Source organism: Nanorana parkeri, unplaced genomic scaffold, assembly GCF_000935625.1.
Source record: "Nanorana parkeri isolate BGI_ZX_2015 unplaced genomic scaffold, ASM93562v1 scaffold34, whole genome shotgun sequence".
Taxonomy (NCBI): domain Eukaryota; kingdom Metazoa; phylum Chordata; class Amphibia; order Anura; family Dicroglossidae; genus Nanorana; species Nanorana parkeri.
The window spans coordinates 52415-66374 of record NW_017306302.1 but is presented as its reverse complement, the minus strand read 5'-3'; the positions used below and the strand labels follow the sequence as shown (position 1 = coordinate 66374).

Sequence of the window (13960 nt, the reverse complement as noted above, 5' to 3'; positions counted from 1 at the left end):
GTTTTTGCTACTGCCAGCTATTTTATTATAACATCCACGATGATGGAGAGGTACATCACACACCAGATGCATTTTGTATAAATATGTTCATTTCGGGTGTACAGCAGTTTAATTAACTTTGGCTTTAAGCTATATTTGTGGATTGGTAGCAGTATCAGCAAATACTTTTTTTTTTTTTCATGTTTTTCTAAAGCAGATATTTTAAAGTATTCCAGATTTCTCTGTTTCTCGCTGTAAATGAAAAGTGCTGATCAATCTATAGCCTGCATGCTTGTATGGTGTTGGTGACTGATATAAGGAACAAACCATTAGGATAATGTAGAAGTAGTGCCTTGGCTTGTGCCAAATTTTCCCTGTTATATCTTTTCTCTTTCTTTTTTTAAATTGAAGCACTACACATACTGAGACACCTCAATCTCTAATCCATATAGTTGAATCACAAACCATGGAATCTGTAGATTATTTGGTGTGTAGAAGCCACCAACCTAAAATCCAGATTTCCCAGTTTGTAATATTATTCTGCATTTTAAAGAGAATAAAAAGTTGTTGTAAATGTATGCTTGTATTACAGGGGTTCTTATGTTGGAATAAATGCAAAGGATGGTTAAAGGTTTAATAAATCTGCTTTACAATGTCCGCTGCTTTTATGTTTGATCTTCCCAAAAAACTGTGTCTCTAGTACCAGCTTTTCAGATCTTTACAATTTGTTTATATGAAGCTAACATATTGGTGGACATGGTAAACCAAGGCATGAAAGATTTTATAACTTAGCTGGAGCTATAAAGATCTCTTCCAGGGTTTGAGAACCCTTCATGACCACCTGGACTAAACAACCAATATCTACAAGATGTGTTTCCCTGTGCGGAAGAGAGGCAGCGGCGGGGTATTTATAAATTTATAGGGAATCAGGATTGTCGCTGGCGTAAATACAGGCTTTGCACAATGGACCTTGAAACCAAGCAACAAAATGTGGTTTGAAATGGTCAAAAACACCTACAGTAATAAGCTAGTATAAAAAAAAACATTTTCGGGAAAGCTTTGAAAAAAGTGATGTACTGCCTAAAAAAATTATTTGCTCTGAATTAATGGTAAGGAAACTGAAATCTCTCTAGATTTTGAAAAAGAGATTTTATTTATTACATTTGGTCTGACTTCTGGAACGCTCTTGTTGTGTCATGTCTGTGTCCAAAGAAGTCTAGGGGATCCACAGACACAGTGAGTTGCTAAACAGAGAGGTGTTTGGAGTATAATCCATGCGTTAGTAACAGAACCTTGGTGATGAGGGCAAATCAGAAGGTTATACTTTGCATAATTGGACTCTTGAGAGAAATTTGAAACAGCATGTGTTCTACTTAATATATCAGCATATACACCTCTCCTTCATATTTTGTTTGTTTTAAGCCACATAAAATCCTGAGGTTGATACGCAGCTAGAAACTGATAATGCCCACGTCTGCTGATAGGCCTCTCAGGCATTGTATTTTGGGATGAGGACAGGGGAATTGCATATTTTATTTTCTCTGGGGGTACAGAAACAGTTGCCATGCTCATGGTGGTGAATGAGTGCACTTTTCCTGTTTTTATTAATTCCCCTTCTTATATTTCCAGGAGTGTGTGTGTGTGTGTGTGTGTGTGTGTGTATATAATGTTTGTTTTTTAAGAACAGTGGTTCTCGTTCTATGAGGCTGGCCACGCACATGGCCTTGTATACAAGGCAATAAGGCCTCAAAGGCTTTTAATTTCAAAACCGACCAATTTTTCCCTCCTTTTGTTACTTGGTTTTGCTAAAATTACATGTAATTGCGTGGGGGCGTGTGGAAATCCAGGGGGGGACTTCCGCCGCTTCGGCAGCGCCGATCGCTGTCTGTTTCCTCCACCCGCTTCTTGGAGCGGCACCGCAGCCTCCGACGGCCGGGCCGCTTCTCCCTCGGCCCTGGCCACGCCTCCTCGCACACCCGGCAGCGCGCCGCTAATGGGGCCTGAAAGCGAGCTGCCGGGTGTACGAGGAGGCGTGGCCAGGGCCGAGGGAGAAGCGGCCCGGCCGTCGGAGGCTGCGGTGCCGCTCCAAGAAGCGGGTGGAGGAAACAGACAGCGATCGGCGCTGCTGAAGCGGCGGAAGTCCCCCCCTTCCCCCCATGGATTTCCACTCGCCCCCACGCAATTTTCACTCGCCAATTGCGAGGGGGCGAGTGGAAATTTTGAGCCCTGGTCTATAGAATGTGTAACAATTAGATTTTGCTAACCCTTGCATTCATTTTATGTTTTTTTTTTACTGGTAACCTATAAAATAGGTGAGACCCAAGTGTCATTTGTGACAAGTGAGGCCTTGGTGAAAGAAGTTTGATAGGTGCTTACATCAACTCTGACATGTACGTGGATAAAGATGATAAATGGTATCATTTTTATTTAAGTGCAGATTTACCATCATTTATAATTAACGCATAAATTACTTCTGGTCATTTTCAAAGCAGGAGATATTTAATATCAAAATGGTTATTCCAAAGGGGGGCACAGTTTTTCTTCTGACACACAGCTGACCTACTTGTTCCATTATCCCAGAATACAAAAATCCCATATAATGTTGCTTCTGTCATCACTGGTAGCTTATGCAGAGCAATATACTGTGCATTAAGTGACACGCAGTAGATGTCAGATATCTGTTTGCCTACCGCGGTCTGTAGAATTATCTCAATAGGGTGTTACTTATTCAACACAAGATTAGCATGTAGCTGCATCTGGAAAAGCAATCCTCAGCTTGGTGGTCAATTTTATAGCTACAGTTTCAGCATTTCTCCAGCACAGATGTCTACTGCTCAACTAATAATATGTGAATTGCATAAACTGGAACGCATGTATATTTTGTATTGTAAAAAGGTCTAGCTTTGATATTTTATATATTTTGCTTACATTAATCATATGCTCTTTATGATTCACAGGCAATAATAAATAGCACCATCAGTCCCAACATGACATTCACTAAAACATCCCAGAAGTTTGGCCAGTGGGCAGACAGCAGGGCAAATACAGTGTATGGCCTGGGCTTCTCCTCTGAGCATCATCTCACAAAAGTGAGTAAACTGTCCTTGAACCTTGTGTGATTGAATGTAATTATAATAATGGTTCATTTGGAAAAAAAACAAAAAGTAAAACGTTGAAACAAAAACAGTGTGATTCCTATGAGAATCATCAAAGCATGATGATGAAAGTAAGAAACTTAATGCCATGAAGGAGACATGCTTTTTTATTTGTCCTTCATTGAAGGTGTATTTTGTCATATATTAAATGGCTACTTTGTTCTTTTTTATCCTTCCATACTGTTGGCCTGTTACTAGAACATAAACAATAGGCTGCGTGGAAGTGATAAGGTTGAATATGTACTAGGAGAGGAACCTACACTACTTATGTATGTGACACCAACCTTTACCACAGTCTAATCTACAAACAATGGCCAGTCTAAGAGGAACAAACGGTACATGACTTTATATCAACCTTACGTGACTTAATACGTACCTTATAAAATACCTCAAAACCTTCAGGATTAAAAATGTTATAAAGCATTTTGTTTTGACAAGCCTGTGGCCGCACAGTCACTGATGTTGCAGTCATTGGGGAGCTTGGCATTTGCCAAGGCTTGATAGGTGAACATTTATGCTCATGGGACCCCATGTATCAAAGTAATTAAAAGAAGAATTGTGTGTGTTGCCTATTGTAACCAGTTCTCCTTTCATCAAAGAGAACTGCTTACTTTAGGCAACACAGAAAGTTCTTCTTTCAGTTGGGTCCTAAAATGTTGAAGATGTTAAAGCATTTTGTTTTTGTCAATTTATAATTTTGCTCTAATTCTCTATTAATATAAGATAAACAGGTTAAATTGTGAAAGCCTTAAGGCTGGTCTTTTGCCAGGAGCAGGGGCCACATTAAGCAGCTCATCGATATCACTTTGAGACCAAGCTCTTCTACAATCTAATCTACAGTATATACTGTTACCATTTACAAAGTGGTGGTGGTGGTGGTGGTTGTTGACACTTTTATACAAGACTGTACAGTAATAGTGATTAATGTATCAAAGATAGCTGTTTTGATCATTCTTAAAGGAGAACTATGGGGTTCTATATTTTCTTGATTAATGCATTCCTTAGGCTAAATAAGTAAATTATGTAATTTACTCTAATTAGCCAAAATGCACAGTAAGGCTGTAAACCCTTATTTAAGGTGGTGGGCGGGGCTAAGTGCCGCAATGAGGAGACATTCCTCATATACACCATTTACCATATATGGACGTTCTCATTGGTAGTAAATGCTGAAGAGAGAGAGAGGGCTCCTTCCCCTCTGTCATCAGCGATCCACGATCTTTTTATTATGTCAGTGTCACACAAGGCAGGGAGAGAGAGAGAGGGGGGAAGGAGCCCGGCTGGCACACGGGGACGCGCAGGTAAGGAGAGAGCTGCTGCGCATGTCCATATATTCGTGGACGCGCAGCAGCTCTCAAGAATCACTGTCAGTCACAGTGAGGAAGATCAGTGGGGAGGATCCCGTCAGACACGTCGGGATGTCTCCTCATTGCGGCGCTTAGCCCCGCCCACCACCTTAAATAAGGGTTTACAGCCTTACTGTGCATTTTGGCTAATTAGAGTAAATTACATAATTTACTTATTTAGCCTAAGGAATGCATTAATCAAGAAAAGATAGAACCCCATAGTTCTCCTTTAAAGTGAGTTTGTTCTTTGCCTATATCACCTCTACAGCTGCTGATACTTACCTTTCCTCCACTCCCCTCGCTCTGCATGAAGAGAAGAAGTCATTTATAGGCTACTTGAAGCGTATATGGGCTGAGGACTCTCTCCCTGGCCCCATGTGACATTGCTAAGTGCCTGAGCAGCCAATACCCAAACATAGCACTGTCATGTGGTGAGGAGGGTAGTGAGTCTCGCATGCTCCTCCATATCTGGAAGAAACAAAAAAAAAAAAAAAGTTTCTAGCACTCACATAAAATGGAAAAAAACAGACTTTTTGTCTGTTTGCTTTTAGAGAGATTTCCCCTCACTTCCTGTCCTAGGGACAACCATTTCTCAGATGGGAAGGTAAGGAATCTCGCTAACTGAGCCTCCGACTGCAGTAAAACTTGCCATGAGTTCTAATACTTTCCCACTCTAGCCACCTAAACCGTCTGGCTATTATACAGTTTAAGTTGCCTAACTACATGTTGAATAAGTACATTTTTTTTTTTTTTAGACAATTTAAACACTTCCTTATAGCATGCTGAAGCTCACCTTATTTATTGGGTTTTTTTTTCACTTGGTGTTGAGATGTTTGTCATAAAATGTTCCAAAATTAGAAATGTCATCTCAACCAATTTTATTTTTTGTATTTCCTTCCCAACTCAGTTCAATGAAAGTATAAGCTGCATGGTACACAGCCTGTACTTCATTTCTAGCAATTTCATGTTATGTTGTAGAATTACAGTAAAGAATATGATGTGTTTATGGATACACAGCTTGTAATAAACATAGCTTACTTTTTTCCATATTAACTTTTTATTGTGTAAGCATGGCTCACACATAGCATTTTGGAGATGTTCCTCTGCATTCTGGATATTCCAGTGCCCAGTGTATTGTGTCTGAGGGATCAAATGAGTACAACACCATGCAAATGTCTACCAATCACTTACTACTTACTGAAAGCAAAATATTTTTATCAAAAATATAATGTATGATTACTACACAAGTACCCCAAACTACCTCCCCCCAAGACACACACACTAGCTTGCTAAGATGCTGCCCATCTAAATGTATGATGAAGTTCAGTGTTTATTATTATACTAATGAGGCTGATCGTGTAATTACTGCAGACCTACCGTTCCACTCAACATTGGCAAGTGTGCTGGCATGGCCAAATTGACCATTACAGAAGGCTTCTACCTATAGGAAACAGGGGCAAAAAAGCAGCGTTTCCCTTTGTACTGATTGACCACACCATTTTCCCATCAATAAAAGTACAGTCATCTCATACTCATTTGAATATGGTTACAATATTGTACCAATATTCTAAACCAGGTTAGGACCAGTAAGATGACTCAAGCTGTATGAACAGATAGTGTCTGGAGAAGCAGAACTGTAAATCATACTGGATAGACAATGATCAAATTGCCACGTATATAATGAATTGATTTGGGTTGACCTGTTGACATTTATAGTACACTGGCAGAGGGAAACAAAGGGGAGTGCCCAAAATTTGTATGACAATGACACACCATTTCACGGTGTCCGAGTAGTGTGCCTTTCTCTAATATATTTGAGTTCTTGAAGCTGTGAAGTAGGTCCACAAAACATGGGCACCAGCACTCCGGGGGTTCAGGACCTGTTGCGGAGGATATGACCTGCACATCATTTATGTTCGATCCAACATAAGGTCTTTCCCGGTACATTTTAATTACTTGGCACGTGTCACATGCCCTTCACCTGCGAATTTAGTTGGTCTGCATAGCATTGGAATGGTGACTGCAGGTTCAGTGTATGCACATCTACAGGCACCATAAATCCCCCTGCTGGTCTCTTTTGGACTATTGAAGAACCAACCATGTGGGTAACCTCCTTTATGGGCCTGTTTCCTCCTGAAAGCCTACTAAGTACTCCTACCTCCTCTTTTTCTATTTACATGGCAAAACAAAATCTCACGGCAAGCCTGATTTCAACTCTAAACTCTTTTATGATAACTCAATATAAAAGTTGCATTTTAGGTAATTTACAGTAGTTAAAAATGGGTTTTGAATATTTGATTGTCTTCGCTACACCTTGCTGACTGACAACTATCTAACACAGCTCTATATAGATGGACCAATTGCCTAACATGGGCTGAACTTTACCGGAGTTAAAAATGTTCTGTCTGTACTGAAAGAACCAACAATACATATGAAGTACTGTATTTTGCGGTCTATAAGACGCTCCGGACGATAGGACGCATGGCTTCTGTGACAGAAATTCTATGACAGAAATTCTGTCACAGAAGCTGCAGTTAGTGACTGCTGAGACAGGTGGCGCTGTCTCAGTAATCACACAGAGCAGACGAAGAACGCCGTTCTTCGTCTGCTCTATGGTGAGCTCCTATCGTGACGGGTCACAGTCCCGCAGAGGAACGGGGGACCCAGAAAACCTCGGCGGGGGGCGGACACTATCGCCGATGCCGCCGCCGCTCGATTTAATACAAGGGATCTACTTGGATCGCTTGTATTAAACGAACAGCGGCTCCCACTGTACATTCAGCTCTGCTTGTCAGGAGCAGGGCTGAATGTACAAAAAGAAACTACTCGCCCGGCGCCCGAAACTGCATGTCCCGGGTGTCGGGCGATAGGTATTCGCTCCATAAGACGCAGGCACATTTTCCCCCTCCTTTTGGGGGAAAAAAAGTGCGTCTTATGGAGCGAAAAATACGGTGATACAGGTGAAACTCGAATAGTTAGAATATCGCGCAAAGTTCATTTATTTCACTAATGCAACTTAAAAGGTGAAACTAATATATGAGATAGACTCATTACATGCAAAGCAAGATAATTCAAGCCGTGATTTGTCATAATTGTGATGATTATGGCTTACAGCTCATGAAAACCCCAAGAACCTCAAATCCACAACCTCAAAAAAGTAGATTATTACATGCAATCAATAAAACAAGGATTGTACATAGAACAATATCGGACCTCTGAAAAGTACAAGCATGCATATGTGCTCAGTACTTGGTTTGGGCCCCTTTTGCAGCACTTACTGCAATTACTTTTTTACGATATTCTAATTATTCGAGTTTCACCTGTATATGTTATAAATATGTCAATATGTTGTCCTTTTAGATACAAATATTGCTTAATGAAGCTCTTTATTATGACATTGTGCCAAGTATGAGGGCAGATTGATAAAGTTAACCCAAGAACAAAAAGTATTATATTGCAGTTTTCCAGTCCTTGGATGCCGTAGTTGCATTCATTTTCTTCTTTTAGGCTAAGAACATTTTCTGCAAATATAGAAATGCCGTTTGACCCTGTCGGAAGTCTTGTGTTCTCTTAACTTCCTGTGCACTCAACTGAAATCTCAAACCATTTTTGGCTTTCCCAGCTATTTTCTGTGAACCCCAGAACACCTCCTCGTCTATGTAATGGAGACAAGGAGAGGGAGATGAGATGAATATGTTGCAATCATTTTTTTGTTTTTCGATGCTCTTTAGGTATATTTATAGGCAAGTAAAACCTTTGTGTCATGCTGCTCAAATGCTGAACATATATAGGTAATTTTAGTTTTCTAAGCTCGATTAGTGCAGCACACATAACCTAAGCCATCAGTATAGATATCAACCTCCCTGGGATGTGCCAGGTAAATAGCCTAAATGGTATGGATATTATTATATTACTCATGGTAGAATCTTAATAGATTACCAAGCTGTCTTTTTATGCACTTTGTATTATAACAGGTAAGATGGTGAAACCTGGATGTTTTTTTTTTATTAACTTCCTCTTTCTCTAGTAGTTTCTTACAGTGGCATCAAGACCACTTTCTTGGGGAAAATAATATTACATACAATGCAATAAAACATGTATACAGCCCACACATTTATTTTGTCCATGCTGCAACATTGTAAAATGACCCCTCTTCTGTTTATTGCATAATTATCATAGTTTGTTGGATATTAACTATGTATTTTTCCTAATGCAGTTTGCAGAAAAATTTCAGGAATTTAAAGAAGCTGCTCGATTAGCAAAGGAGAAATCCCAAGAAAAAATGGAACTGACTAGTACGCCTTCACAGGTAATGCCTTGCCATCTGTGTTTTTTTTTGCAGGCTTCAATACGTGCACTAATAAGGCCCCATGCACACTACCCAGAAAAACGTTGAGTTTAGGTGCTTTTGGAGCTCCTTTCTAAATGCATTTGGTATGGTATCAAAGGATTCTCTGTGCCAGTCAATGGTGGGCGCAAGATTCAGGAGGTCTGGGAAGGAGGGAAAGGAGGTTGTGTGATGGCTCTTGGATTGTGGTATTCTATGTTTAGACTCTGGTTGCACCTGGCAACGGGAGAAACTAGTTGGTACAAAGAAATTATATTTATACTGTCAGAAAAAGAGTCTGAGGCCTGGTTCATAAAGTGTTTCAGCATTCACCGATGACCGTGCCTAAGGTTTAGGTCTTAAGACAGACATGGGTCCGAACATCATTTGTGTTTGTTTTGCTGTAACTCTAAACTCTAGATTATTCCTTCTTAAACTCTAACCATTAGATTATTTCTTAGTCTCTCACTAGCCTAGTTCATTTGACTGAAGTTCATTTACACCTGACATCTGTCCATTTCCTGTAGAATAAGAACTTGATTGTAATCCAGCTTCTAGTACACAGGTGTCCAAATTGGCTGGGCAGAGCTGTAGTCGCAGCTGGCAATGGCTTGGTCATGTCCACCGAGAGGTGAAAGAGATTGAGAGCCTGCTGACTCAAATTTCTAATCCGTTTAGAGGTTGGTTCCGTTTATTATAGTCCTCATGTTTAAGCTGAACATTTTATTCATGCTTGGCACTTACATTATATTATTGAAATGGAGCCCACAGTTTTATTATTTATGGCTTACTGATTTATTCTGTGACCGTAGCTGTTTGCAAGGTGACACAATGGAGAATGTGTCATCTGGTGTTATTGTAAGATGAATTTTTAGATTTTATTCAATTCCTCTATAGGTTGCTACACATAGTGTACTGACAGACAATGTTTTCAAATCCTTTCAGTAAGTTGACACTGTTTATCGATCAGTCCGGATATTTCAATTTTGGTTAGACACCGGCAGCTTATATCATCCACTGGAATCTCTTGAGGATTTTGGTCGTGAATCTCTATAGTTCTTTTCCTGGATTTGCCTACCTACTGTGGCATATCTCTCAACTTTCCCTCATTTGCAACCAAAACACCTTGTGTCCCTATTTTCTTCACCCTTTCCCCTCTTTTTGTTCTAAGGTATTTTAACTTAAAAAATTGTTATACTACAACAAATCTTATATCCAAACTTTAAATTATTGCTTCTGACAATTTGAAAAGCCATCATAAAGACTAGAAAAAAGCACTTGCGGATTTTAGCCAATCACTTTTTTTATCTTTTTTTTTCATAATTCTTCATTGTCCGCATTCCTGGGTGCATGGCAGGGGTGTGTCCTTTGCTTACATATTTTGTGCCCCTCTTTTATCTCAAAGTTGGGAGGTTTTGCAGTGGCCATGGCAAGATTAATTAAATTTTATTTTACATTACATAGAATACAGTATTATTGTTGACAATCAGTGAAAATATATTTTATGCATGCTTTTGATTTTGGATACACTGTTCACTAGAAAAAGGGCCGTTTCACATTGTTTCCAGGTTGGAGAAGCCTAAACATTCTTTGACTGAGCTGCATATGGCAAAGTTTGATACCAGGGGTGTAAATACATAGCAAAACTTTGGGCCCCCCTCAGCTAACTCTCTGTAGTGGGTGGCAGTGTCAACTGTGACACTACGTGTCATTGATCTTAACATGAAGTATGTGTATCAAGGACAGGCAGCAGGAGAGCGGACGGCATGGTCAGTAGGGAGCAGTGCTGGGGGTAAAAGTTATAGTAGCACTAATAATAACAACCATAATGATACTTTATATTATGATAAAATGATTAATGCTCTTTGACACACTTACTCTTCAACCCTAATGCAAAGTTCTTTAAACTCTCGCTTCATTAAACTTTTTTTGTAGAACCACAAACCTTAGGCCTCTATATCGTTTGAACAGAGGTGACACTCTGGGATTTGTGACTGCATTAGGCATATAGTGTAATTTCAGTCTGTAACAGAAGTTCAGAGGACAATAAATCTGCAATGCTAAAATAGATAAGCCAATGCTGCTTTCTGCACAGAGAGGGGATCTGTGACTAGAAGATCCTAAAGGGTCTAACTTCAGCCCTTCCATACTGGAAACCTCAGTTTAGTTTTCCTAATCAGTCTCCCTAATGGGGCCCCCTAGTATCCCAGGCCCCATAGCAGCTGCATGGGTTGCTATGGCTATTGTTATGCAACTGTATGTACCATTGGCCTCATTGATAAGATTGGTTAAACATGAAACACAGACCTCTACAGATGAGGCTTGGTCAACAATGCCAGTTTTTTTCTCTTGTTGCCTCTGGTTAGTTTGACAACCACTTAAATTAATTCCTAAATTTAGAGCAATCAATGCTATAACTGATAGACCCCCAACTATATTTGATTATTGCATGTTGAAAGTTACATTTGCCCTATTAAATAAGCCCATGTGTTTTATATTTACTTATTTTGAAAAAAATATATAATCTAATGTAGGGCTGCAGCTAACGATTATTTTCATAATCGATTAGTTGGCCAATTTATTAAGTTCGATTAATCGGATATCCTATTCCACCACTATATCCCCGCACACCTGTTCCACACTGCAGCTCCGTACAGCTATTCCACCACTGACTTGCTTTCAGAATGTGGGCCCTCGATTGTCAGCGGGCCAGGGACGGGTGAGGGAGATCACGCCGAGGAGAGCAGCGGCGTGCGCGGCTTCAGCGTGCGGTGGGCGTGGCTTACGCGGCCTGTGCCGTGGGCACGGCGGCCGCAACGGGAGCAGCGTGTGACGTGTGGCTCAGGCCGCATGTGGAGCCCCGAACAGGCAAATCAATCAATAGCCGACGAATCGACGATCGAAAACGTTGCCAGCGTTTTCAATTGTCGATTTTAATCGACTAAATCGATTAACTGTTGCAGCTCTAATCTAATGTTATGCTATGCTTTAGAAAGAGCATTTTATGTACACCTAGTATATTACATTAGTTATGTCTGCACTGTAACACCTTGTCACCCGTATTCATTTATGTGGCAGCACGCAGGTGGGCCTTACTCTGTGCTGACACCTACTGTATATTTGTCACTGTTTTGTGCTCAGTGCACGTCCCCAGCACTGTGACCGCACTCTTGACAGTGCCGTCAGTGACAGCTCCTGGTCTTTTAGACATGATCAGGAGCTAGTAGGACAGGCTCCTGATCAGATGATCTTTGTGACAGACATCTGGTAATCATATGATTGGGAAGCTCATGAAATGCCTCCTCTTGGTTCAGCCATTAAAATTTATTTTAACGGCAGGTGGAAAGGGGTTAACATACATATGCAAAGCCTACATTGCTTTTTATGCAGATGGGAAAGACTGTGAGGATATTTACATATTTGGCAATGGAGGTATTATATCACGTATATCAATGGATATTATATCACTCAGTAGGTCTTAGATGAAGTACAATTTATATAAAGGAACTATTTGGATGCCATTTGGCTACTGCTTGGGATCTGATATTTTAAAGTCATAACCTTACATTAACTTGGAAATGAAGATAACTATCCAACAGCAACACAGACACAAATAAAAATACTTGTCTTTAGCAGCGTAAGAGAAGGCTGAAACCCCTATCAGATTTTTATTTTTGTCTCCTGCCCTGTTGCAGGTTTTCCCTCACTTCCTGTCTCATGAAAGTGTTGTCAGCAGGACAGGAAATAAGCGGATACCCAAATAGTAGTAACACCTTACAGGCAGTCTTATGGTTACCTACTCTATTTAAAACTAGAAAAAAAATTTTGTACACTTTTAAAGGAGAGCTTCAGACATCCCTTTTGTTAACCTGGCTTGCAAGTCTAATATTCAGTAGATTTTTGTTTGAGCTCCCCATTATGGGAAAACATTTTAGTGTTTCCTGAGGTCCTGATCATTATGCTTCTGTACTGAGGTTAGTGTACAATTTATCAACTGCTGCACCTTGTGACTATGCATATGTATGATTAGCCATGTGGTAGAGTAGATGACTTTCAATTACAAAAAGACAACTGCTAAGGCTCAACATAGGCCTATACTCAAATGCAGTGGTGTAAGCGGAGTATCATTTTTTGGGGGTGATACTGGGTATGTGCCCATGCTCTTGGTGTTTACTATTTTTATCTCCTGTGTGTCTCCGGTGTTATACAGTTTCTCACACACACACACACACCTAATATGAGCTTGTTCTACACCCAATTCCAAAACCAAGGGCATTAAAGGTGGAGTTGGACCACCACAGGTGACACTCTTATGAAAGGCTCTTCATGAGATTTTGGTCTATGTCTAGGCATTTGTGCCAGTTGTCATTCCTTCTTTTGTATGAGGGTTGGACAATATTAAAATTATTGGCTCTGATGACAATTTCATATTTATAAGGACTGTATGAATTGGAAACCAAAAGTACTGCATATTTAAATATGAACCTACACACGAACAGAAAGTGTTTTCTAGCTGTTTGAATAGATTTTGATAGATGTTTGAATGATTCTGTAATACATCAAGTTGATGATATCCTATTTTTTGTGTCCCATTTGTGTAAATGATTTAGAACATTTTTTTGCCTGAGTATGAAACTCGAAGTAGATCTGCTTAAATATATCCCCAGTGTTCATGAAAAATCAGCTGTGTACTGTATATATTACAGACCTGCAGTTGTATCTAGAGTGCTAGTAACATTGCAAGCTCCATATTATTAGACTGTTACCCGTACTTGAAAAGAAGATGTTCAGTTAAAGTTCACTTCCCCCTCCATTTAAAAAAGAAAATCAAAATACCAACATGGTGATGCATCCCCAAGAGGTGTATCTGAGATAGCCTGGTGTCACAGAATGGCCATCATTCAAGCTGGGAGAGGGTCGGTGGCATTCAGCAAAACAATTTCTGTGGGAAATGGCACTGAAGATATTTTGTGTATATTGCAGCAAGAGCTGCTTTTTTATTTTCCAACAGTCCTGGCTATTTCATTTTTTTTGCTTAGAAGTAATCCTGGGCAGTTCAAATGACATACAAGAAAACAATACATAACCAAAGGTTGCATTCAGTGATAACTCCATTCCAAGATGAACATTAGATTAGTAAATGTTTTCCTGTTGCT

At 39.9% G+C, this 13960-nt stretch overlaps 1 protein-coding gene across 5 annotated transcripts in view; it reads left to right on the top strand.

Moving 5' to 3' along the window:
• The window catches only part of HOMER1 (homer scaffolding protein 1), a 91924-nt gene that overhangs the window by 34145 nt on the left and 43819 nt on the right, over window positions 1-13960 (top strand). For all 5 annotated transcript variants that reach the window (XM_018569334.1, XM_018569342.1, XM_018569349.1 and 2 more), the window contains 2 exons: window positions 2937-3068; window positions 8694-8786. In XM_018569334.1, coding sequence (XP_018424836.1) covers window positions 2937-3068; window positions 8694-8786 — 225 coding nt within the window. The remainder of the gene's footprint in view (window positions 1-2936; window positions 3069-8693; window positions 8787-13960) is intronic.